At 39.6% G+C, this 24,107-nt stretch overlaps 2 protein-coding genes and 1 long non-coding RNA gene across 3 annotated transcripts in view; 1 reads left to right on the forward strand and 2 right to left on the reverse strand.

The window, feature by feature from the left end:
• Positions 1 to 24,107, reverse strand: part of LOC138721537 (alpha-1-antiproteinase-like) — a 99,099-nt gene that overhangs the window by 43,586 nt on the left and 31,406 nt on the right. The gene's annotated exons all lie outside the window — the stretch shown is intronic.
• LOC138721513 (alpha-1-antitrypsin-like) lies at positions 5,315 to 10,780 on the reverse strand. The gene is made up of 5 exons (XM_069858687.1): positions 10,681 to 10,780; positions 9,270 to 9,953; positions 8,524 to 8,794; positions 7,656 to 7,803; positions 5,315 to 6,922 (listed from the first exon to the last, which is right to left on the reverse strand). The coding sequence occupies exons 2-5, from the start codon at positions 9,940 to 9,942 to the stop codon at positions 6,716 to 6,718; spliced, it is 1,299 nt and encodes a 432-aa protein (XP_069714788.1). The 5' UTR covers positions 9,943 to 9,953; positions 10,681 to 10,780; the 3' UTR covers positions 5,315 to 6,715.
• LOC138720718 (uncharacterized) lies at positions 10,860 to 14,544 on the forward strand. Its single transcript, XR_011337461.1, has 3 exons — positions 10,860 to 10,993; positions 12,491 to 12,653; positions 14,299 to 14,544. It is a non-coding gene; the product is annotated as an uncharacterized lncRNA (long non-coding RNA).

The following is a 24,107-nucleotide window of genomic DNA, read 5'->3' on the forward strand; positions in this document are numbered from 1 at the left end:
GGGCAATCCGCAGTTTCAATACAGGATGGGGGATTATGTGATTGAGAGCTGCCCTGCAGAGAAGGACTTGGGGGTGCTGGCTAATGAGAAGCTCGACATGAGCTGGCAATGCACGTTCGCAGCCCAGAAGGCCATTTGTATCCTGGGCTACATCAAAAGAAGTATGGCCAGCAGATTGAGGGAGGTGATTCTGTCCTGCTGTCCTGCTCTTGTGAGACTCCACCTGGAGTATTGTGGCCAGTTCTGGAATCCTCAACATAAGAAGGATATGGAACTGTTGGAATGGGTCCAAAGGAGGTCTACGAAGATGATCAGAGGGCTGGAGCACCTTTCATACGGGGACAAGCTGAGAGAGTTGGGGTTGTTCAGCCTGGAGAAGAGAAGGCTCTGAGGAGACCTTATAACAGCCTTCCAGTACCTGAAGAGGGCTACAAGAAAGCCGGAGAGGGACTTTTACAAAGGCTGGTAGTGACAGGACAAGGGAGAATGGCTGTATATTGGAGAGGGGAAGATTTAGATTAGACATAAGGAAGAAATTCTTCATGATGGTGAAGCACTGGCACAGGTTACCCAGGGAAGTTGTGAATGCCCCATCCCTGGAAGTGTTCAAGGCCAAGTTGGATGGAGCCTTGGGTGGCCTGATCTAGTGGGGAGGTGTCCCTACCCACGGCAGGGGGGCTGGAAATCGATGATCTTTAATATCCCTTCCAACCCAAACCGTTCTATGATTCTATGAACAGCCCTTTGGCCAATTTATGTCAGCTGTCCCAGCTGTGCCCCCTCCCAGCTTCTTGTGCACTCCCTACCTTTTTGTTGGCAAGCCAGTATGAGAAGCTGCAGAAAAGCAACTCAATCCCAGTTGAACCCAAGGGAAATGGGTAAAGAAAAGTAAAACCAATTCAACGTGTCTTGATCTAATTGTAAATAGATTTCATATCTGGGTGCCATGCCAGAATAAACTCCTAAATTCATCCATCTGTCCCTTTGAGAACTTCTATAGTTATTACTTAATAAGGTTATAGCACCATTTGTCTTTCAGATTGTCTGTAACACCATTTCTAAAAATTTTTTGCAATAAAAAAATATGAGTTTCCCTTTGGCCTGGCACTGACTATGAGAATCACAAGGGATCTGGTTGCTTCTGTCTGATTCAGCACTAGTTTGTAAGTGGTATTACTACAGCCATTGTCAGCTCTATCTGACATCACTGTCATATTCGAGGAGCAGGGAGCTGTGCACTTCATTATGTTCATCCCTGCCTGCCTTTGCGCATTTGTTGGAAGGAATGCTGCATGACATTGGCCTTCGGTGCTGAGCCTTTCTCAGTGAGGGTATGTGGATGTTTTGCTTCCCCAGGAGAGCATTACAATGGCAGAAAAAAGGTTGAAAGAAGAGAATAAAATATTCTTGTCACCTGTCTGCCATGATCTGCTTGTTAAACCTAAATGTGAAGTCAGCATTGCTGGTGGCTACCTTGAGATGAGCCAGGTTTCAACAACATTGCTGCTTTCCAGGAGATAGTTAGGTAATTTATAACTCTCCAGATGTACTTACTATTCACTGAAGAGACCAGTTAGTACGTGGGCATGAAACCTCGTCACACAGTGGACTTGTTGTTTGCAGGTTGTCATTTATAAGATAGTGAGGAATGGTATTGACATCTGGGTAAGAAAGCATCATGACAATTACCCATCTCTCCATGGAATGCCATCAATCTGGTTAATTTTATGTTAGTTTAGATCTATGACTGAACTCAAAGATCAGTATGTAAACAAGGGTTTAAATTAATGTGTTCAAAGTAGTTTCTAAACTGGAACACTCATAAAATTCACAGAATGCCAAAAATAATTCCTCATTTTTGCCCAGAGAAATGAGATACAAGGCTTAGGCCTCAGTGGTTAGTTCAGTGTTGCCAAACTCCATCAGTATTGAAGTGTTTAAAGAGGTTGTTTTCCCCTTAAACTTCTCTTGACCTTTCATCGTCTTTCCCTACGAAAATGCCACTTCCATCCAAAGCACACATGGTACATCCAGCTGGAGCGCTTTGGGAAGAAAACAGAGCTGGACTTCTTGGGAGATGATGGGAAGAGCTCTTTGGGGATCAATGTCGTAGTGTTTACTGTTAAAAAATGGAAAGATGGGACATATCAAACCCGTCTTAGAGCCTCTGGACTAGTGTGTCTTTGTAATTTTCCTGTGCTGAAGTAAAAGAAGATGGGTATGTGTGGTGTCTTCATTTGTACAACAACACAATAACAGAAAAGATGATTTATTTTTTTAAAAGAAGCAATAATTAAAACTACATGTGTTTACCTGACCTGCTTTTTTTGTTCTCCCCTTTTTCTTAATTTATTTTCAGTGCAGAAAGTGGATTATTTCTGTAAAGAGCCTCCATGTATTAAACTACCCAAAAACTAGCCAAAAAGTGAGTCACCACAGATTGGAATAGCTCTGAGTTTCATTTGTGATTCATAGGGCTTTATTGAATGAGTTGGATGCAAATGGGCGTAAACTAAACACTGGGTTTAACTAGACTGTTCCAGATGTATAAAGTCAAAGACAGAGAGGTAACCATGAACTCATCAAGCTTGGCAGGGAGGAGTCTTTGAGCAGATTCTGAGATGGCAATTGCTGGCAGTTAGAACAAGCATAAATATGTCTCAGAAGAGAATTTCCTTGGCTGCGGTGCTCTAAAACTGCTACACAACTTGGTGCAGGGAGAGCCCCACATAATTCCAAAACAAGGAAAATGGAGCAAGACATGTTTGTGTCACATCAACTGCCAGCTCCTACATGTAAGCTTGCCTTGGAGAAAGAAGTTCAGGAAAACTACTGCAAAGACTCAACGATATGCAAAGACTGGAGGTGGTTCCCTTTATCACCACTGTTGTATCAACCCTTTTACACAGGTGAAATAAGAAACTGTACCATAAGTAATACACATAACAGGCTCCAATAAGAGTATTGTCTCATATTCACACCACCTCAGCCTGGGTGTCCTTTTCTGTTCTTTATTCTATTGCTTACACTCCACATAGCATAAGGCAATTGGATAAAAAGGTAAAAACAATGCTGGAGGGCATATATCGGCTTCTGAGGAAGGTACTGTGATAGAAGTCTGAGATGTATTTTTCAATTAACTCATAAGAAACACTTGCAGGTCCATTTAAACTGGAGAAATCTCATACGAAATGTCAAAGTCCACTACCTGGAGGGAATGACATATATAAAGAATGGGATGGAGAGCCAGTAACTTCAGCTAAGCATGCTTTGCTTATGGAGTCATCCAATTCTTATGGGCAGTGTAAAGCTACTTCTTTCCCAGCTCTTTTTCCCACATGGAAATGATTTATGACTGAAATTGTTTCTGCCTTATGAAAGTGTTCATTATTTATGGCAATCTTAGATTTGTGGATGTTGAAATATGTGGTTATTCCTGAAAAGGTGGAGTAGGAAGAGCTAGTGAGATGTTCTGACAACTCTCGAGCTCTGAGACTATAATCTGGAAGCGATTCTCAGGAATCTAATATATAGCAGAATTTCTGAGATAATGTTATGACTTTCCATTTAAAAAGTTAGGAAATGTTTGTGTGAAATGCTTTCATTTATTTTGGTCTGGCTTTTGCACTCTCTTAACAGCAAGTGGAACAATTAAGTACACTCCATTCCAGAAAAAAATGTCTAGCTGCATTACAACAATGAAACCACTGATGCCTTCAGGCCGCCCATTCTGAGCCCCAGCCTTATCTCACATAGGTGATTATTCTGGTAGTAACTCCATCTGACATATGCCAAGCATATGCATGTCGTGTTTGGGGATACCAAGGCTCTGTGAAGGCTGTAGGAGAGCATGTCCTTGAGTTATGTATCTCACAAGAGCTCCCTGAGCCTAGATGTTAGTGTGACTGGCAGATGATGGATGGTGGATATATGGATCCCGGCCACAGCACTGTCATTGCTGCCAAGATTCTGGTGGGAACAGAAGCCAAATTTTCTCTGCTATGAACAACCATCAAGTTCTTCAAAAGCTGAGAAATTCACATAATATTGCCTAGGAATATCTGCTAATTGCTAATTGTGTAACATTTGCTAGACTCTCCGAATATTTAACGAAATATGTGACATCTGATTTTGAGAATTCAGACATCCCTAAGTTATGGATCTGTGTCATGAATGCACTGTTTTTCTGCAGGGATAGCTATTTTCCCATTAAGATAATGTTGTGGGCGTGATTAGATGCCAGGAAAGGCACGCTGTCACTAAGGGGACTCTCTTACCCCAGCATACCTGAAGTATCATGGGGTCAATACCCGCCAGAACTTTATAAACCTTGCTAAAATTTTTCTTTCTCATTGTGTCCTAAAAATGACATGCAGAAAGAACAGTATCATACAGTATAAGAATATAGTATGTTATTTAGTATCAAGACAATGTTAACAAGATGTGACTATTTAGTTCTTATATATTAGAAAACAAAAGGTGATTACTTTGCAAAGTACTTAAATTAAGGTATGATTCTATGATATCTCCTATTCAATGACAATACACTGGCATAAGAACTATGTGCCTCAGCTTCATCAGGAATTTTTCTTATTAGGGAGCCTGTGCCTTCTGCCTTTGTCAAAATATGGGTTCTTGTTTGTGCTCTTGCTTACAAAGCACTAGTAGGTCTAGATACATATGGTGTCTAATCCCATTTGCAGATGATTTCCTGCCAACATTAGTTTTTTGATACATTTAGCTATCCAGCCCTTAACTGAGCTGAATTTTTCACCGCTCACTTAAGTTAAGCAGCAAGTTTACTTCTCAAAGTGAGAGCTAGGTCAAAATATCATTTGGATATATTTTTCCTACTAAAAACCAGAGACTATTGATCTGCAGTAATGAGGAACAACAAACATAAAGTCTCTTGGCACTCTCCTACAGAGTCATTTGTCATTGCAAAGCTGGACTTTGGCATGAAGTCCTGAATTAGCCCTGAGATTTGCAAAGAGCTTTTAAATGATTGTAGAATCAGTTTACCTCTATTATACCAAGACCAAGTTTAGAGTTGTGAAGCCGACTGTTATTAAATATTGATCAGACTAAATAGAGTTATGAATAAGAAACTGTTGACATTGATTTACATGATTTTGAAGAGGGTTTTGGGAATATCGAGTGTTATATGGCTGGCAGATAGACATGAAAAGGTTGTTATATTCCTTATTGGTATAGTTACAGCTACAATTTACTAATTTTGATAGCAATAATTTAATGTCAAAAAAATCACCAAACAAATCAAGATAATTATAATTTAGAAATACTCATCTAAGAGACCAAAATCTAAAAAACTGGCATTTGTATTCTACCTTTTTTGTACCAGTTTGAGATGTTACATAGCAAAAGATTTAATCAATTTGTAATTCAAGTGCTTTCGTTGGCTTTCCGCATTTTAATAAGACATGTTAAGTGTGCTGATCTGAAAAATTAAGCTAAAAAAATAAAATAATTTATGTATTTACTGATTTGTGTTTCTTTCTCTTCATAACTATACCAACTGTCTGGTGTATCTGGTATATTGAAGTTGTCTCAATTGAGTTACTATAAAATAACACAATAACAATATGTTAGACACAAGAAACCATAAAGAAAAGGTACAAATGTCAAGTCACAGTATGTTTTTAGTCTCTAGCATTAACACACTCTTAATATTTAGAAAGGTGATTTCTCAGCTATGACCTGAATTTTGTATTTGTGTCTATGATCATTTGAAGCAGTCTAACAGTCCCTAGGAAAGCCCTGCTCTTCCAGCTGAGGAAAGGAAACCCTCACGAGCTGAAATTTTTCATCCTCCTCTTCTCTACTATAGTCTGACAAGTCTAGTTGGAGAGTGTGATGGTGAATGTAGCATCAGTAGGACAAAAGAGAAATTATTGTGATAATAAATCCATAAAAAGGAAACTGATGATGTGTCATGGACTGCTCCACTGTACTTTTACCTCAGGGCATTGGCAACAATATTTATATTAGCAAGATAGAAACGAAAATCTTTTCACTGGTATGGCTTCCTTCCTTAGTAGAATAAACTTTGTTCATATAGCAAAACCAGCCTTCTTGTCTTCATGAGGAAGGCTTTCACTGAGGAAGAATCAGAGTGAGGCAAGACAAAACAGCTTCACTCATTATATTGATCTGTGTGCCCTTCAGTGTTCCAGCCACTGCTCCTGCAGCTTCACACCATACTTGGTTAAAAACCAAAGCAATTGATGGAAATTCATTCCATCATTAAGTGAATTTGCATTTAAGACTAGTCATCAAAAGTTAGTGGATTAAGCAGACAGTAGTTATACCTTCCATCTCCTTTTCCCCATTTCCATTCACCAGCTTTCCTGTACACACACCATGGTTGTACAGAAAAAACTCCATTATCTGGAGACTTGAACCATTCCAAACACCCCACAGAAGCATTTCAGGAAGGGCTTCTTACAAAAACAGTGGAAAGCAACTTGTATTTCATTAATGCTACAAGCTATACATGGCTGCAGACTGGGGGGAAATAGCAGCGACTTTCAGACATGGAAAAATTGTTTTTGTCTTATACAGGCTTGATAATGTATATGACGAGGATAATGGTTGAAAGATGAGCACTAGTACGTAGTGATATATACACATAAATGTTTTGCTGGATCACAGAAATTTAGCCAGTGATGTAAATAAGTGTATGTCCTCTGGTCAATCATTCATTTTTCAGAGGGTTTATGATTTTTCCTATGAAGAGAACGGTACGAGTGTATTTATCCAGAATCACCAGGAGAAAGGGCCTATTGAATCTGACTCGAGGTGGCTGAGGAAAATCGCCAGACCTCCAGGTAACCTCCATCACTGTGGCCCCTGCTGCTTCAGTGCCGTTTTCATGAACATTTAATACTGCTCTGTGAATCACCTGCAAGGACAAAAAGCAAAACAAATTTAGCTGACAATACAGCCAGAAGATACCAGCCTGCCACCTTCCTTGCTCTTGCCAAAAAGAGCCCTGCCTGCGACAAGTCCGGCAGCATCAGCCTCTGGGAGGATCATCACCAGCTACTCCCCTTCCCACCACAGCACAATCGGCCATCAGACCGCTCCTGCTAGCCTCCTTCACTGCATGTGCAGAGAGTAGCCCCTGAAGAGCAGATGGCCAAAGAGTCCTCAAGATGACTGATGGCAAGACATTCTGGAAGCAAAAAACCCGGTAATTTAGCCTACATAGTATTGCCTTTGGCAGCTTCATGTATTATTGTCAATTTACCCTATCATCTAGCTGGAAAAAAAAAACTTTTTGAGAGCACTAGAAGAGCAAGAATATCAGCCTTTTGCCCTCTGTAGGTGGAATTATAGGGACATTTTACCAAAACTAATGTGCTACCTTTAAAAAATTTTGTTTAGTAGCCAAAGGAACATTTAATTAGGTGTACATCTTCTTCCTCAGCTTTGAACCATTTATGTATAAGCACTTGTAAGCATATTTGGCTTCAGATATAGGAAAGATGGGCTTGCCTTGCTTCCAGACTAGCAGGTATTGATGACTAAAAGATGCTTCAGAGAGATCAGGGTAAGCTTTTAATGGGATATTAATGTCAGATTCCTGAGAACAGGCAAATCCTGGAGTCACTGTGTTTCATGTGCTGACTTACTTTTGAAACCATCAGTCCAGGCTCCTCAGTAATCCCTGACAGATCAGCTTGTTCAGTGAACAGATCCATCATACCCACTTGTTTGACTACCCTTTTCACATCATAAGTACCAGAAACAGAAAATTTTGGAATGTGCAGGTGTATTTTTCTGTAATAAATAATACAAATAGGGACAAATTATCATCTTGGTAACACTCCTCAATGGCTTCAGTATAGTGACACTTCATATTTAATTTTTTAAATGTTAAAAGTCTGCTCTTGGTGTTCAGATAGCACTTCTGACCAGCTTAGCTATCTAATGTGGAGTGTTGGAGCAGTATGAGCCAATGTTACCCACTACCTCCACAATGCAGTCTGAGGATTAGGGTGGAAGAAATGACTAAGCAAACACTTTGGCAAACAGAGATACTGCCATCAGGTAGCAGGTTTTTTTTTTTTCGAAAGTTGATACCTAGCAGTCCTAAGGCTGCTCAAATATACAACTAGGCCTGGGCCACCACAGAAATAACATTTCCACTTTTATATATGATGCCTTCAACATCCTAACACCCAATACCTCAGAAATAGCTACTCCAATTGCAGTTTCACAATCCTCATATGAAACAAGCGTCTGTTAACTTCATCATGGTGTTAAACCACTTGTGGCTGAGCCAGGAACTTAACCCAAAATAAAACACAAGTTTGATGACTTATTTGTTCAGTACCCACAGCTCTTTTTCCAACTAAGAAAAGGGAAATTGTGCACAGAGAGAGACCATTAAATGAACAGAGTTCAATAAAACAACCTGGCCTTTACTGTTTTGTCTTGGTGAGATAAACAGTACTAAGCTATAACACGGCCACTTCTTACCTTGGCTAAAACACTTACCTGTCTTGGAGTGACTTTTCCCATTTAGACACAGTCTTTTTCAAGAGAGCATCTTCCACCTGCTTCATCTTCCCTTTGTCAGGCAAAATAAATAATGCTGCAGCATTTCCATTGTAAGGTATCTGAACCAGCCAACAGGACAGCTCTTTATCAAAGTAATTTCTGTAGTAACCCTTTCGATACATCATGTCAACTTTTACAGACGTTTTCTGATCCACAAAAAAATCCTCCTGTTTTGTATATGAAGTACTGAAAGGTTTCTCCCAATGGGCTTATGACAAAAAGAAAAATAATTCCATGTAATACAAAGAGGAATGGTCATAGTGAATTAAACAGGATCAAGTTCCATAGTCTTCTTTCAATTAGAACAAATATTTTTTTCTCAAGTTACTGCAGTTTTGGGGTGTTACAGCACTGCAACTCTCTTTTTTTCCCCCCCCCAAGTACTTGAAGACAATTAAAGACAGATAATACTGAGAACAGCATCTTTTACTACAGCATGAGACCTAGCATCAAATGAAAGAATTTGCTGAAATTAGCAAAAAAATCCAGTCTCTCAATCAGCTGAGGACACAAACATTTATACTGATTACAAATATAGATGAACTTTTAGGAATATTTCTCAAATACTGAACAGGATTTCCTTAACTGCAAATATTTAAACTACAGTTTCTTTCTCTTAGGTTTCCATTCTCCACAGTAAACAGTAAGCACTTAAGCTTCACACACATTCACATACTTCTTACCTTTAAAGAAGACATAGTTAACAAGGACCATTGCAGTGAGAGGATCAAGGTTTTCCACTAGTTTAACAATTTTCCCATTTGTCTTTTCCTCAATATAACTGTTGATCTGATTCTCAGCACCAGAGGAGTTGTTAAAGTCAGTAGAAAAGACTTCAGATTCATAAAAGTTTTTGACATCATCCAAGAACTTCTGTAGTGGCTTTAGCGTCTCATCTATAAAAAGTGCGTTGCCCAGGCTCAGCTGGAGTTCACTGTCTGAACGGTTCAGCAAGTGGAGGAGTTGGCAAAAACCTCCATGTATTTCCTGTTCCTGAGTCTTCTTCAGGTTAATGGCAAGGCCTTCCAGAATCTGTGTCAGTGTTGCTGACTTGGCACCGAGTGCCAGCATTGCAAAAGAAGCAGAGATGCTTATGGGTGAAAAGAAAACATTTTGATCGGTTTCTTCAGATGCGACCAGCTTATAAAATGAAAATGCAAAGTCAGCATTACTGGAAACTAGTTTGACAAAGGTTTTGTTCTTAAATGGATAAACTCCTTCCTCATGAGAACTGCGTCCTGGGTAGTATGTCCCTTTAGGATCACCCTGCTTATTGCCGTAATGAGGATGCTGGTAACACTGGGCAACAATATACAAACCAGCCAGTAATAAACAAAAGGAGAAGGTGGGCTTCATTTTTCTATGAACTGGAAAAGAGATAGACATACATACATGGCATGGAAATTAATTTCTTCATGCTGTTTGCTCCAGACAAGTAAAATGGTGCCCTCAGAACACACTTGTTCTCCAAAATCACACACCTAATTATTTCACATTCCTGATGCATACCAGTGACCCCCAGAAAGAATATGCCTGCTGATATACTGTTTAATTAAGTACTCTCTCAAAAGAGGTAATTTTGATCATATTAACTTTAAAAAATAGGATAGGGCTGTTTTTTAAAAAAATTGACATGTAGCAGGAAGATTATGACCTTTCCCCAGAGTAACTGGTAGAAATTGTTTTTGTACTCAGTGCTGCAGGTTGGCTACTGCAGCCTTATTAGCCTTCCTTGGTTCACCAAATAATTAGAGAATTAAACCCATGCTAAACAAAATATGTGATATAAACACAGATCACACTCTCTGAGACCAAAATTACCAAATAATTTCAGAATTTCAAAGATAAAATACCAGATCACTGTGATAGCAAAGTCTATAGGCATCTCTGTTGTTTCCAAAAGTATTTTCTATTTTATTATGTGGAGTATCTTCTTCTCTGGCATCCAGTTTTACTCGCTTTTGTCATGTTCAAAGTTATAGCCTAACATGTATGTCCCTTTCTTTACATGTAAAAAGACACCGTTTCCTGGCAACATAATCCTCCAGAATGAAATATTCAAACAATTGAAGGGAAAACTGAAAGGGTACTTACAGCGCTGTAAAAAAGATCCTGGTGTGTAGATCTATTCTTGTCTGCCCCTTCTTCTCTTCAGTACCATTGAACAGGATTAAGGCAAGTGCCCTTGTTAATCATTAATTAGTTCAGATAAAAATCGCCAGCAAGGATGCACAACAGTAATGACATTAGATATTGTGGACGATTTGTCCAAGCCAGAACAAGCTAACGGTGCTGTGTGGTAGGACTATAAACAAGAGGGAATGGAGCAGGGACTATATCTCCTGCTGCTTCCTTACTTATGGATTGGCATGAGAAGTCTGCATCCACAGTAGTGAATGCATTGCAGGTCAGCCATTCTCTTGGAGCTGAACACCATGAGATCACATGAAGGCCACCTCTTGCCTGGGTCAGTCTGTAGGAGATGAAGCTACCAGCACAGCCTATAGGCCCTGGGAGACCTATGAGTGGGATGGGGACACCGCGAGAGTCACCTCTGTGTCAGGATTCCTAAACAGAATAAGCCACCTTCAGATTTAGAAAGCCCTTCTGCCTTACTCTGCAACTCAGTCACGACCTTTGACACCATCTTTAATGGTTTTGAGCCTTTTGCTGAGGTAAGCAAACTGTATGTGATTGGTGAACAGTCTCTAGATGTCTTTGGAGGATAATATGTGTCATTACCACCCTACTGAGACATTTACAGTTAATACAGGCTTTCACTCATTGCTGTTGGGCATTGCCTGTGACTGGGTATTTGGTGAAGACTTTTCTCCTGACTTTTTGGAAAATATAGAACAAAACCACTAAGAAATATTACATTACATTAGATGGTTCCAGAAACTGACTGCAAAGAGACACGTGGCCAGTGAATGCCATCTTTCTTTAGGTTAGTCTTCTGTATCATATGCAACTGAAAAAGACCCCACAAAAAATGTTGCTAGTTCGCCTTTCAGCCAGTGCTAAAGAAGACATGGTGGCATCACTGAATGATGTTCAGGGTCGAATATTATATATGGACCGTACACTCAAGGACAAAGTAAGGCAGGAAATTAATTTTTTAATAGATTTCACTGCCCCTGTGGCACTTTTCTCCATTGCATAGGATGGTATTGTCACCTCACTCAGCCGTTAAAATGTCATTCCCATAATGTAGATGTGAAAGAAACAATCTACATCCTGTTGATTCCACATTGCCAAAACACCCCAACAGGTTGATGGCAACCATCAGATTTCAAAGTGAGAGTAGTACCCAAAATGCATAAATTGCTGAACTATTGCTGAGTAATTACAAGTCGATTATGAACTGTTAAAAAATAACTATGCATGAGGTCACTAGCATATTACAGCTTATAAAACAGTGGATAATATTTACAGGATGGAAAACAGGGATGTATTTCCAGTTTAGCAAGCTCTGTAAACTCATTCCAATAATCCTAGTTCTTCATTAATAGAGATCAGCTTGTCTATTAGCAGTGAGCCAGAAAGGAGATAAATGGAGCGATGGCCAGAAGGATGACTCAAATAGAGGTGCATACAAGGACACAGAAACCAGTACAGATGGTTTTAACTCATTCTGGCAGAGAAATAATTTTGAGATTTTTAACTTGTAGTCCAAATTCAGAACCTGTAAGGGAAATCTGAAAGGCAATGAAGAAACACAAGCCAGCATACAACGCCTTGGATTCGTTCTTCTCACTACTGCATTTATCCTCAGAGCACCAAAACAAAGCTACATCCTGTAAGACTGTGTCTTACTGAATGTCACTGGTATTAAGTTCAAGGAGGATCTTTAAACTCTGCGATGCAGTTGGTGATGTTTATTAATATCTAGTTTTCCATCAAGGGGAAAGACATTTGGAAGGCACTGCAGCTGAGAAGGATAATGCAGGGCTTGCTGTAAATGCTCCCCTTCCATAACCAAAGCTTCTGTGAAGAAATGGTTGCAGCTCTGAGAAGAAAGCAACTGTCTTATAGAGTGAAGGAAGGGAAGGTGGGGATCAGAACTGGTAGGTAAGTGCCTGGAGAGGTAATGAAGCGGAAAGAGATGGCAGATATTAGTACAGGAGAGAAAAACAGGAGCCATTAGAACATATCCAGTCCCAGAAGTGAGATAAGAGACCAGGATTTCCAAATATTGCTACAGCTGTGTCATTAAATCCCTGGCAAAACATGTCATGCCTATTCCCATTATAGCAGCCATATTTTTTTTTTTCATCAGGGCTGGACAATATTAATTCTGGTACTTTCTAAATACGGAACATTTGGCCTTACAACCACAAAACTATGCTAAAGTACTTCTTTGCAGTATAACAGATAATTTTGCACCCTCGGTCTCAGTCTGTTACTAGAAGCTCACAGTTGCAATGAAATGCTGTGGTGTATCTTAACCTTAAAAAGAACATAGATATACATAAGTTCCATTGAGAATCAAAGCTCTTTCTACTTTGCTTATTATTCCTTGTTATTTTCCTCACTATCTAACTGAAGGTATATTTAAATACCTTAGACATTCTGGAAGCTGAATCTGTTTCAAGCTACCTCCTGATGCTATCTAAAACCACGCGAAACAGGAAATGTTGCTTGCAATAACAAAACCACATTTATTGTGGTCAATAGCTTGGAGAGCATCAAGGGACTGTGATTTACAGCTTGACTATATCAGGGGATAGTGATTCAGTGATGCCATGTTAATCCATCCAGAGGACTTCCTTTTCCAGCATCCACTATGCCAAAAAACTAGATACATAGAAGATCATGCACGTAATTTCTTCCTTACACTCTAAGACAAACAGTGCTTACTCTTTTCTATTTGCTAGGTCTTCTTGCTTTTATGGCTTCATACTTTATTTCTATTTTTTTTATATACAATTTTGTACTTTGTCAAGACATTAGAAGAAGAGAAAACAATTAAAATACCCCACTAATTAAAAATTTCAATGTTCTAGAAAAATGGAGCATACATTCTCAGCAATGTTAAGCTTTAGGCTTTTAATGCAGACAATTCATATAATTTCCTAGAATGACACTAACTGGTCATGTTGACAATAAGTTCTCCAGAGGATTGCCAGAGTTTAACCCCAGTAGACAACTAGGCACCACACAGCTACTTGCTCACTCCTCCCACTGGTATGGGGGAGAGAACTGGAAAAGTGAAAGTGAGAAAGCTCATGGGTTGATATAAAGACTGTTAATAGTTAAAGCAAAAGCCACTTACACAAGCAAAGCAAAACATAGAATTCATTAACATGCCTTCCCATCAGCAGGCAGGTGTTCAGTCATCTCCTGGAATGAAGGGTTCCATCATGTATAACGGTTACTTGGGAAGACAAATGCCATTACTCTGAATGTCCCTTTCTTTTTTCACCCATCAGATTTATATGCTGAGTGTGATGTCATGTAGCACGGAATATGCTTTTGGTTAGCTGACTCTGATTTCCCAGCTATGTCCCCTCCTAACTTCTTGTGCACCTACAGCCTACAGCTGTATTACCATCACTGTTTTCAGCACAACTCCAGAATGTAGCCCCATACCAGCTACTATGAAGAAAATTAACTCTATCCCAGACAAAAACCGCACATGAACCAACCTAGAAGATAATTTTCATTTTCCATTAGACCTCCCCTCCACTTTAACTCGCATTTCTCCATCAGGGAACTCAGATGTGCTCATTCCTTCATGCTGGTTTGGCTTCATCTATCTTCAAGAAATTATATCTTCATGTACAAATCTTAATACCTGAATTTTAAATATAAAAGCTGAGGAGAAGTTCATACAAGGTGTATTGTAATCCAGAAGGATTTTTTCATGTGGATGTGGCCTGCTCATGTTTGCTTTGTTACAGTGCTGAACCATACACAGAAGAATGTCATCAAATACAAACTTCAAAAGGAATAAAGTTTAAGTGATGAAGGTATTACATTTTTTGGACTGTATTGGTGGAGGATTTCACCATCTTGTCAGAAAAGAGCATTAGTATAGATGAGAGCCTGTGCCAAGAGGGAAAATTATAGTAATACATGGCAAAGAGCAGTGGCCAGCTCCCAAGCATCTTGCTCCTTGGCAGGAGCCCCAGGATATGTCAGATATTAAAATGCTCCACATATGTTCAACAATTCTGAACAGTGGGGAGCTGCATTTAGGAGTCTGAAGTCAAAAGGGGAAATCTCGCCTCCTACTCATCAAATTCAAATCAAGGCTCCTGTCCCATTGTCGTCTCATGTGGCTGCAGAGTTAAACAGCAAAAGAGGACACACCATTTTCTTTTTGAGTTCAGCAATACTAATCTTTTGACTATTAACTTAGTGACTGAAGTGCTTGATCACTTATTCTGGACGCAAGACCCATAAGTCTCACAAGCCATTCAACATGAAATAATCAGACCCAAATCATCCACTTTGCAGAGGAAAAGCTCATCTCCAGGCTGCAAGAGGCTGACAAGAAAGTGAAGGGAAAGACAATCCCCAGCCTTCCTTCTAGAATCTTCTGCTTAAAAATTACTTAAAATATAAAAACTATTTATGTGAGATGTATAGATAATTGTGTGTGGATTATTGTGTGAATTTTCATCTACCTGTGAGAGATATTTAAAACTTCTGTATGTAAATATACACACCCCTATAGGTATTCATATTACTGATGTATTAACTTAATGTACCGATGTATTAACTTAATGTACCGATGTATTAACTTAATGATGCAAGCACAAGCCTGGGAAGTAGGAAATTTAGGTTTCCCTCAAAAGGCAATTGAAGTAGAAGAAGAAATGAAGGCCCTAGCAATTGTTTTTGAGCGTGATACCTGATTGCACAAGATGTGCAAGTGTTACTAATTCTAGTCATACGAGTAGTGTGCAAGTAGTTTGGCTAAAGATAATCATTATCTTTGCTAAGTAAGTCACAACCTGTGGCAGTAATTAATGCATCAGGATTTGAATTGAAAAAAAAACCCTCAAGAGATGCTATCTCAAATTAATTGCAATGTTTCAATAACATAACAATAACTTCAAAACACTTCTTAAGAGTTATGAAGAATTACGCACTTAGTAGATTTTATATGCAGAAATTCCCACTATGTTTAAAGTCAAGTTTTGCTAAAAGCTGATGAAAATGAGGGTTTTTTATCCTTATATGAAATGATATAAAAATGTTTTATTTATTTACCCACACTTTGTTGAAAAGCCCGAAAAACACTAGCAAGTATAAATTAAAGGGGGAAAAAAAATCCATAGTAAATCAAAAGTAAGGCAATTAAATAAGTTCATTGGGCTGTAATTACCCAGGCTGAGAGACATCAGAACAGAATATGACATTAGTTCTCAAGATTTTATTATTCTACTTTTAGTTAGATTAAACTCCTTCCAGCAAGATGTGGTGAGGCAGAGACTCCTGTCTTTACATGATCTTGAAGTACTATGATGGTTTAGTATCCAGCACCTCTAGAAACAAACTATCCTATCATCAACCCCGAGTAATAACCTGGTGTGAAGAAATTGATGAGATTAAAAATCTAAGCCTATCCCTTTGTTCTAGTCTAATGCAGATCAAAAGTGCAATGTTAATGCATGGTACAGATTCACAATACACGTGAAATTTTCATTGCACAAATATTCATAGAGTTTTCTTTCTCTTAGGAAAAAAAAAAACTAAAAATGACTCGGACAAAATACAATGGCACTCACTACACTCTGAAAGAGACAAGGCAAAGCAGGGTATTTAACAAACTGTTCTGTAAGCAGTGGAGTTCATAAAGCCTAGTTTACTATGGGTTTATGGGTTTCCTCTCTGCAATAAATACAGCTTTCCTCCACAACCTCCAGGACAACTCCTAGAAGGCAGGCAAGTAGGGCTGGGGCTGGAGCTAGGGGTGGGGCTGAGCATGGGTCTCCCTGCCACCTGGTCATCGCTTGCTGGGACCAGCAGACTTTAAAGCAGCTGAGTCTTGCCCATCTTCCCCATAGCAGGCACAAACTTGCGTTCCACTGATTTTCACAGAGTAGCATAACAATTTTCCAGTCTCCTGCCTCTCTCTTAATCCTGACTAAAGTTTTCCAGTAAGCAGAAATGTTAGGGAGGCCAGCTAAGAGAAGGCAAGTGGCTATGAACATGAAAATTTGATGTGGTTTTCTTTGGAAATCAAGTTGGTTGTTTTATTTTCTTTGTGTTTGAGATTATATGAGTTACAGTTGCTCCATTTTCACAGTTCATGTGACTCTGTTTCTCACTAGCCATGATAAGTAATTTCATCATTCTTATATTTATTTATAAAAAACCAATTAATTATATATTACTTCTTAATAACTATATGTCTCCATTTTTATTATAATTAGAGTTTATTTTATACCCTCTCTAGGAAAACCTTGTAGATATTCCAACACTTAGTAGAGTGATTTAGCAGTAGAAGGTGGAGGAAGAGAAGGTTTGGTAAATGCTAAAATTTTTAATATTTTATTACCAGATTGGATGTTCCAGATCACCTTATATTTCAACTGAGATTCTTTGTCATTCATTAATAGGTACTACTGGAGGAGAGAACTTTAAATATTGAATTCTAAAAGCACAACACTCTTTAATCTAAGATTTATTCTAGTTATCTGATAAAACCTACTGAAGAACTGTAATGAAATAAGTTAGAGCAAATATTCAGTTAGCAAATCCAGCAAGTATATGTTAACGACTGTGATATAAAAGACATTTGTTTAGATAAAGTAATAGTGACTGGGAAGCATTGTGAGCTAAACTCCACCTTGGTAAATCAGAGAGGGTATACCCCTATATGTAACCAATCTGGAGCAGGCAGCCCGGCAGTCCTTCAGACTTAAATTATTGTCTCATTCTAAATGAGAAACTTCGAGTCTTAAGTCAGAACCTTGCAGAAACACTTTGGAAAGGTTTTTCCAAGTGTGGACAGTGAGTTACAGGACTGGAAAAATGATGAAATCACGCATGTTTGACATGTTGTTTATTGCATCCTTTGGACTGAAAGTGGTTTGCTTACCAAAGAAATGCAGCTGACCTAAGCTTTCCACTACTTTACACTCAGTACGCAAGCTGCAGCTATGGACTGGTAGCACTAAACATTCACTTTGCCTGTGCAGAAATACCTAAAATAGGAGGCACCTGTTTGTAGGTTACATTTATCTCAGACCTAACCCGTTCATGACCTACCAACCATAATACCAAACCCTTGCCCCTGAATGACAGAAGTCAGTTCAGGTACAGCATTTCACCAATCCTACGGCTAAAACATAACAAGAAAATCAAAATCTCCACTGACACAGAAACGACTAGCCAGAAATTCTTTTTCATTCTGGTTTCGAAATGAGGCAGAATTTGTCACGTCCATTCCTTGATTTTACCAGAAGATGGTGGCACAGGGCTCCTTTTCCTATAAGCCTCAGAAACCGAGGCTCCGTACTTACAGTTTTACCTGCACAAAACAGTGTAGCAGAATCACACTAAAAGCTTGCCTTCTTTCGAGGGTCTTACTACTCATAACTGGTATAAGGAAATGATGACATTTTGCTAAAAGAATTTACCCTAATGGACCTTCTTCTCTTAGTGTAAAGGAACCCTTCTTGTGCCAACAACTTTTTGAGTGACAAGTTCACCAGAGAATAAAAGTCTTCATTTTGAAATGAGGTTGTCTACACAGAGAAACCTCCTGGCATTACTATTAAAATTTAAATTGATGCTTTACATTATTTATCTTTCTGTTGCAGACATGGTCTTAAAGAAGCACTAAGAGAATCTCTTAGGTAGATATTTTGTGATTATACTTGAAATCTTTTGCTCCCAAAGACAGATAGAAAGTATTAGGGGTAAACTTTGCAAAGTGTTATCATTTGTTATTTATCAGATTAATATTGTTGGCTATAGTGAAGAAGCAGAAGGCGGATCAGCTAGTTGAATGAATATAGTTGATGAAATTATGTTTATAATACAAATCCATTGCTCATATCACTTTTCTTAAACAAGTATTTGACACTGTAACCTTTTGGGATGCTGAGGATTCTGAAAGGTCACTGGGACAGTTTAGTACTCCAGGTTTCTTCTTTGTTTCAGTGGAGACAAAAGAAGAGTCTGTGTGGTTGCCCACATTCTGGCAGATTAGCACAATCCCATTTCCATCAATGATTTACATTAACATATCTCTACAAGGCACTTTGGTGTTCAGGTTGTACCTACATAAGTTTTCAATCATGACTGCTTCACCGTTTTTCCTGCCCTGCCAACCCAGAAGTGGCTAAAAGGGCTGGGGTGTATTTACCCCCATTTGATGATTCTTCTCAGTCACCCTTGACACAACTGTGAATGTGTCAGGACTGTGACATGGAGCACAATGATAGGCGTGAGCACAAGGCAGTAATCTCTGGCTGCTGGGGCCCTAGACACCTTAAAATGTCATCCATAAGATTTTCCAGAGGGATAGAGCTCAAACTTGAAAGAGAAAAGATACTGGAACAGAAAATAAATTCAAGTTGTACATTCCAGTATCTGTGCCTTGAATATGTGAGATACAGTATGGGGTTTTTGGTGGCTAAAGAATCTGCATCTTTGTGAACAGCAAATCCAAATGTCATCGAGGCATATGTTCTCTTTTGCATTCCTTTGCGTTTCAGGACCTACTTTCCATGACATCTTTCATCTCTTCTGTGCACAGATGTTTTCTTTTGCTCTGAGATTCTTTCCTGGCTGCAACCAAAGTTCTTATGACAACTACCACACTTAGTGAATTACCTTATTCTATGTTGTTTTTTTCTTTTCAAATATTTTCCTCAGCACAGCATCTTCCATGCAGTCTGTTTTTCCTATATGAGACAGTAAACAACATAGCAACCTTTTCTTAATAAGATATGTGCACAAGTCAGGCAAAGCCTTCTTCAGACCTTCCTATGAGCATCATATTGATGTTAAGACAAGTTTTCTAACCATAAAGGATGCATTCTTGATTAGTAAAGTAATACATTATAAGTATTTTAGTTCCAAAAGGCATATGGAAAAGAAACTGAATGCAATCAAATCAAATGGGGCCTTGAGCAGTCTAATCTAGTGGGAGGTGTCCCAGCCCATGGCAGGAGGGTTGGAACTAGAGGATCTTTAAGATCCCTTCCAACCCAAACAATTCTATGATTCTGTAAGAGAAATAAAGACTCATTTATACAAATCAGGCTAATCCATTTATAATAAATTCATCTCCAGGGTAGGATTGAACTGAAAAGCTACTTTCGTAATACAAATTCTCTTTTACAAAAAGCCAGCAAAGTCCTTTGCAGCAACATCAGTCCTGACCTCAGTTTGTGTGAGCAGAGTATTAATCATACTAAGGATGTAGACATGAAATGAATGAATTATAGTATTTTCCTTAAAGCTGTTAGTCTGAGGAAAACCTAATTACCAACTCACTTTAAAATGGTTTCTCTGTTAAATCTAGGACTGGGAACTTACAAAGGATATTTCCACATCGTTCTTTGCTGGCTAACAGTGTAGAGGGAATGAATAATATCCCCATTGAATACATATATTCACTTTAAATATGTGTCACGGGACTTGGAGATACGTAGCCCATAGTGGTCTTCATGGTCTTTGTCCCTTCTGAGAATTTGCACTAATCCTAGCAGTGATCAAGGGCAGAACAGATGGCATATAGATGTGTGGAGAGAACTGGTGTGCCCATTCAAAGGTGAGTTGTCCAGATACCAGGATCTGGATTCAAATCACATAAGATCACAAGAAAGGATACTCCAAACTAATGATAGTATCTGAATAGCAGAGTTATGTGAGCAGCCAGTGTTTCTGTGATTATCTGATTAGTGCCTTTTGGCACCGAATCAGCCCTTTTCCTTACTGATTAAAGGTAAAATGCATTGAACAGGTATTGCATTAGCCCTGAAGCCCAACTGCTTCATTGTTTGTGACAACATACTGCATGGACTCTGCCATGGGGCAAAGCAAACAGAGCTTTACTGATAGAGGCTTTCCCACTAGCAAACAGAGTACCAGTAGACCATAAACAAGGTCAGATAGAACAAATTTACCATCGCCCACATGGCTCAGAGGCTGCCAAGAAAAGTCTGGCACTCAGATCTGCTGGGGCATAGGTAGGCTACCCTTCAGGGATTCATCCCAGTGGGTCTATCTTCCCTTGCAGGGGTTCTCAGCTGAGATATGCGCTCATATCTCAGGCAGGTAAGCCCTTTTCTTCCGAGCTTCCTGTAAATATGTCAGGTAAGCATGATCCACAGCAGGTCATTTATTATGGATGGTTGTCACAATAGGTCAAATACTCCACTGTAAGCTGTATTTTCCCTTTCTGCTGACTGTTCCTGCAGGAAGTCAAGTGGACAACACAGGTGTCCATTGCTTATACTTATTTCCATGGATAAAAGGTTACTCTTGAGTTGGTGAAAATCAAAATTGGTAAGTCAAAGTGGTAAAAAAGGCTGGTACCTGCAGGGAGAAACAGACAGGACAGGTTACCCAAAACTAACCAGCAAAGTATTTCATTCCACATACTTCGTATTCAGTGTAAAGCTGAGGAATCATGAGGCTCAGGCCCTCTTTATCTATGGCCAGCATTTGATAAGATCTCCATCTGTCTTTCTGCCCCCTGCTTTCAGATTTGTGCACTCCTGAAGTCCAGTCCTCAGTTCCTGAGTCCAGGTCCCATCTGCTGCTGAGTCTAGCTCAGGACTTTTCCTTGTGCCCACTCTGCAGCATTTGTCATGATGTATAGTCATCGGGGAGGTCAAGTTCGTATATTTATATATATGTAATTATTATTTTCTTAATTTTATTATTTTCCTTTTTATTATTAATGTTTTATTAAAGCTGTTTGAGTTTTAGTTTCCGATCCACAAGCATCTCCTTCATTTCCCTTTTCTCTTTCCCTGAGAGAAGGGGCAGGAACTGGGTCACAGCTGCCTGTGTTTAGTTGGTGACCTGGCAGGTGTGGGGCTAAACCACGACAACAGGGTATGAAAAAGCTCTAATTCTCTTTCAGGGCTTAGTTTTGATCTAGATACCCCATAGACTGAGAGAATACGTGTGTGGGATTAACCTGCCCTAGTCTGATCTGTTTTTGTTTTAGTGGAAGTCTGAATAGTGTTCACAGAACCATAGAATAGTTAGGGTTGGAAGAGACCTTAAAGATCATCTATTTCTACCCCCACTTCCATAGGCAGGGACATCCCACTAGATAAGGTTACCCAAGTCCCCATCTAACCTGGCCCTGAACACGTCCAGGGATGGGGCAGCCACAGCTTCCCTTAGCAACCTCTTTCAGTGTTTCACCACTCTTATGGTGAAGAAATTCTTCCTAATGTCTAAAATCACCTACAGATCAATGAAATACACCATCAAATACATATGTCTACCACTGGCAAAATGAAGACGTGGTACATAAGTAACATTTCGTGTCTATCAGAATCCTACCTTTCCTTCTCTATCATTAATGCAACTAGCTAGCATGAAGAGGAACGTTCCATATCACACACTAAGACAGACAAAAGCAACACAGATGACTTATGAAGGGCAGACCAAAACAATTTTCTTGGAATTAGGACAAAATGCACCCTGTCTCCACAAAAACTTTGCAGAATTGTCCAGTTCTTATTCAAAGAATATCATCAGTGCCATGCTGAGAGTAGCATCAGCTAGGTTTATTTAGGCCCTTGTTCTATGGATCTCCATACTGTGAGCTATGGGAATTTTTGTGCCTCCTGCATATCTGTAGCACAAGATTAGGTCCTTTTCCTGTCCTCTCTACATCCTCCCCCTCCAGAGATATGTGGGACGAACCTTCTTCCCACTCCAGGTCCCTGCCACAGCTCAGATCAATGTGCTGATCTGGAGCGTGAAGTTCCTCAATTAGAGGACAACTGTGGTGATGCCCCACATTCTAGTAGATACCTGCTAAGCCCATTTGCCATTCAAAGGTGCCTTGTTTGATACTTTTGCCAGGAGCAGTCAGTCCTCACACTCTAGAGTGAAAACTCCCAGCAGCTCTCCTCCTGCAGTTCCTTGCTTCCACCCTCAAAAGCAAAGGCCTGGGATTTAGATGGGGCAAGAAGTTGCTCCATGTATTATTTCCCAAAGCTTCTGCTCTGTCCTAGCAACCGTGAGATTTTTCCTACCCTCTTTCCCTTCAGCAATAGGCTGGGAACCTGTTTTTCTGCCACCTCTCTCTGATAAAAATCTCCCCATCCTACCTTCTAATCAGTTCTGGTACACCGATTTATCAGTGTAGGATCTCACTGGAGTTGCTTCCAGCCCTTGCTGAGTTCATACAGCCACCTCAGAGCAGGCTGCTTCCTACCACAGCAAGTTATCATAGATCTCAACTCTGTAAAAGCCGCTGCTTTGCACAGAGGTGTGGTATCTCCCAGTCTACTGAGTGATGGTATCTTGCCCTAGAAGAAGAAATAGCTCAGGGCTTCCACTGCTCGGAACGAAGGGACATATAAGGCAGCAGCTGCCAAAGCCCCCTGAGTCAGAGGCATAGCCCCTCCATACCCCATACCTATGTTACAAACACATTCAGTCTCAATGAAGCACCTTTGTGAAGGGTGGGCCAGCTTTGAGGAAAAGGGTCAGGGGACCAGAGAGATGTCAAGGGTAGGGACCTCGTTTTTTGATTCAGGGCTTGCATCACCTTTGCAGTGCTCACAGCACATGGCCACAATCACTGTAGAAATGAGCAATTTCTCCACATTCTGGATCATCATCTTCCCAGTGACAGGGGCTAAACTCCACTTGCAAAACAATTAACCAGAGTCAGTATGCAATGGCAGGAGTCAAAACAGTGCAGTGGGAGAGTAGCTATCAAAGCAGGAGTCGGTCTCGGAGGCAGCAGCTGTGCAGTAAAGGATTTCCTACAGACTTCAGCAAGTCTGAGAACTGGGCCCCAGTGCTTCACTGCAGTAAGAGTGAGTGATCTGCAGACCCGTAACAGCAAGAGGGTGTTTATGCATTTCTTGAAAACAGGCTTTACCAAAACAGGCACATAAGGAGACGGTACAAAAAAATTGCTATCGCTGTATGAGAAAATTTGGGCTCATTTAATAGTCTTAAAAGCTTACTTCACAGACATCTTGCTATGTTAATAAGAGTGACTGAATGTTTTTTGATTTTAAAAGATTTGAAACAATATAGGAAGAGACTAGAGAGAGAGACTGAGAGTCAGACTGAGGAGATGGATTTAAATGATACTGCTTATTTTATTCATCACACACTATAATTATGGTCAATAATTTATGGTCAATACTGTAGCAGGACAGTTCTTTGACAGTTTATGTTTATTGTCACTGTCTTTCCAAGTTTTTTGCTGACCCTGTGGACTGCAAAAAGACACTTTCAGTGGGTGCTACAGCATAATAAGTCTGCTGTCTCTGGGTTTTTTCTCTTTTTGTCAAAGTTATTTTAAGACAAGCAAGAGTTGGAACACGTGAGAAAGAACAGGTTAG

This window comes from Phaenicophaeus curvirostris, chromosome 5 (genome assembly GCF_032191515.1).
Source record: "Phaenicophaeus curvirostris isolate KB17595 chromosome 5, BPBGC_Pcur_1.0, whole genome shotgun sequence".
NCBI lineage: Eukaryota > Metazoa > Chordata > Aves > Cuculiformes > Cuculidae > Phaenicophaeus > Phaenicophaeus curvirostris.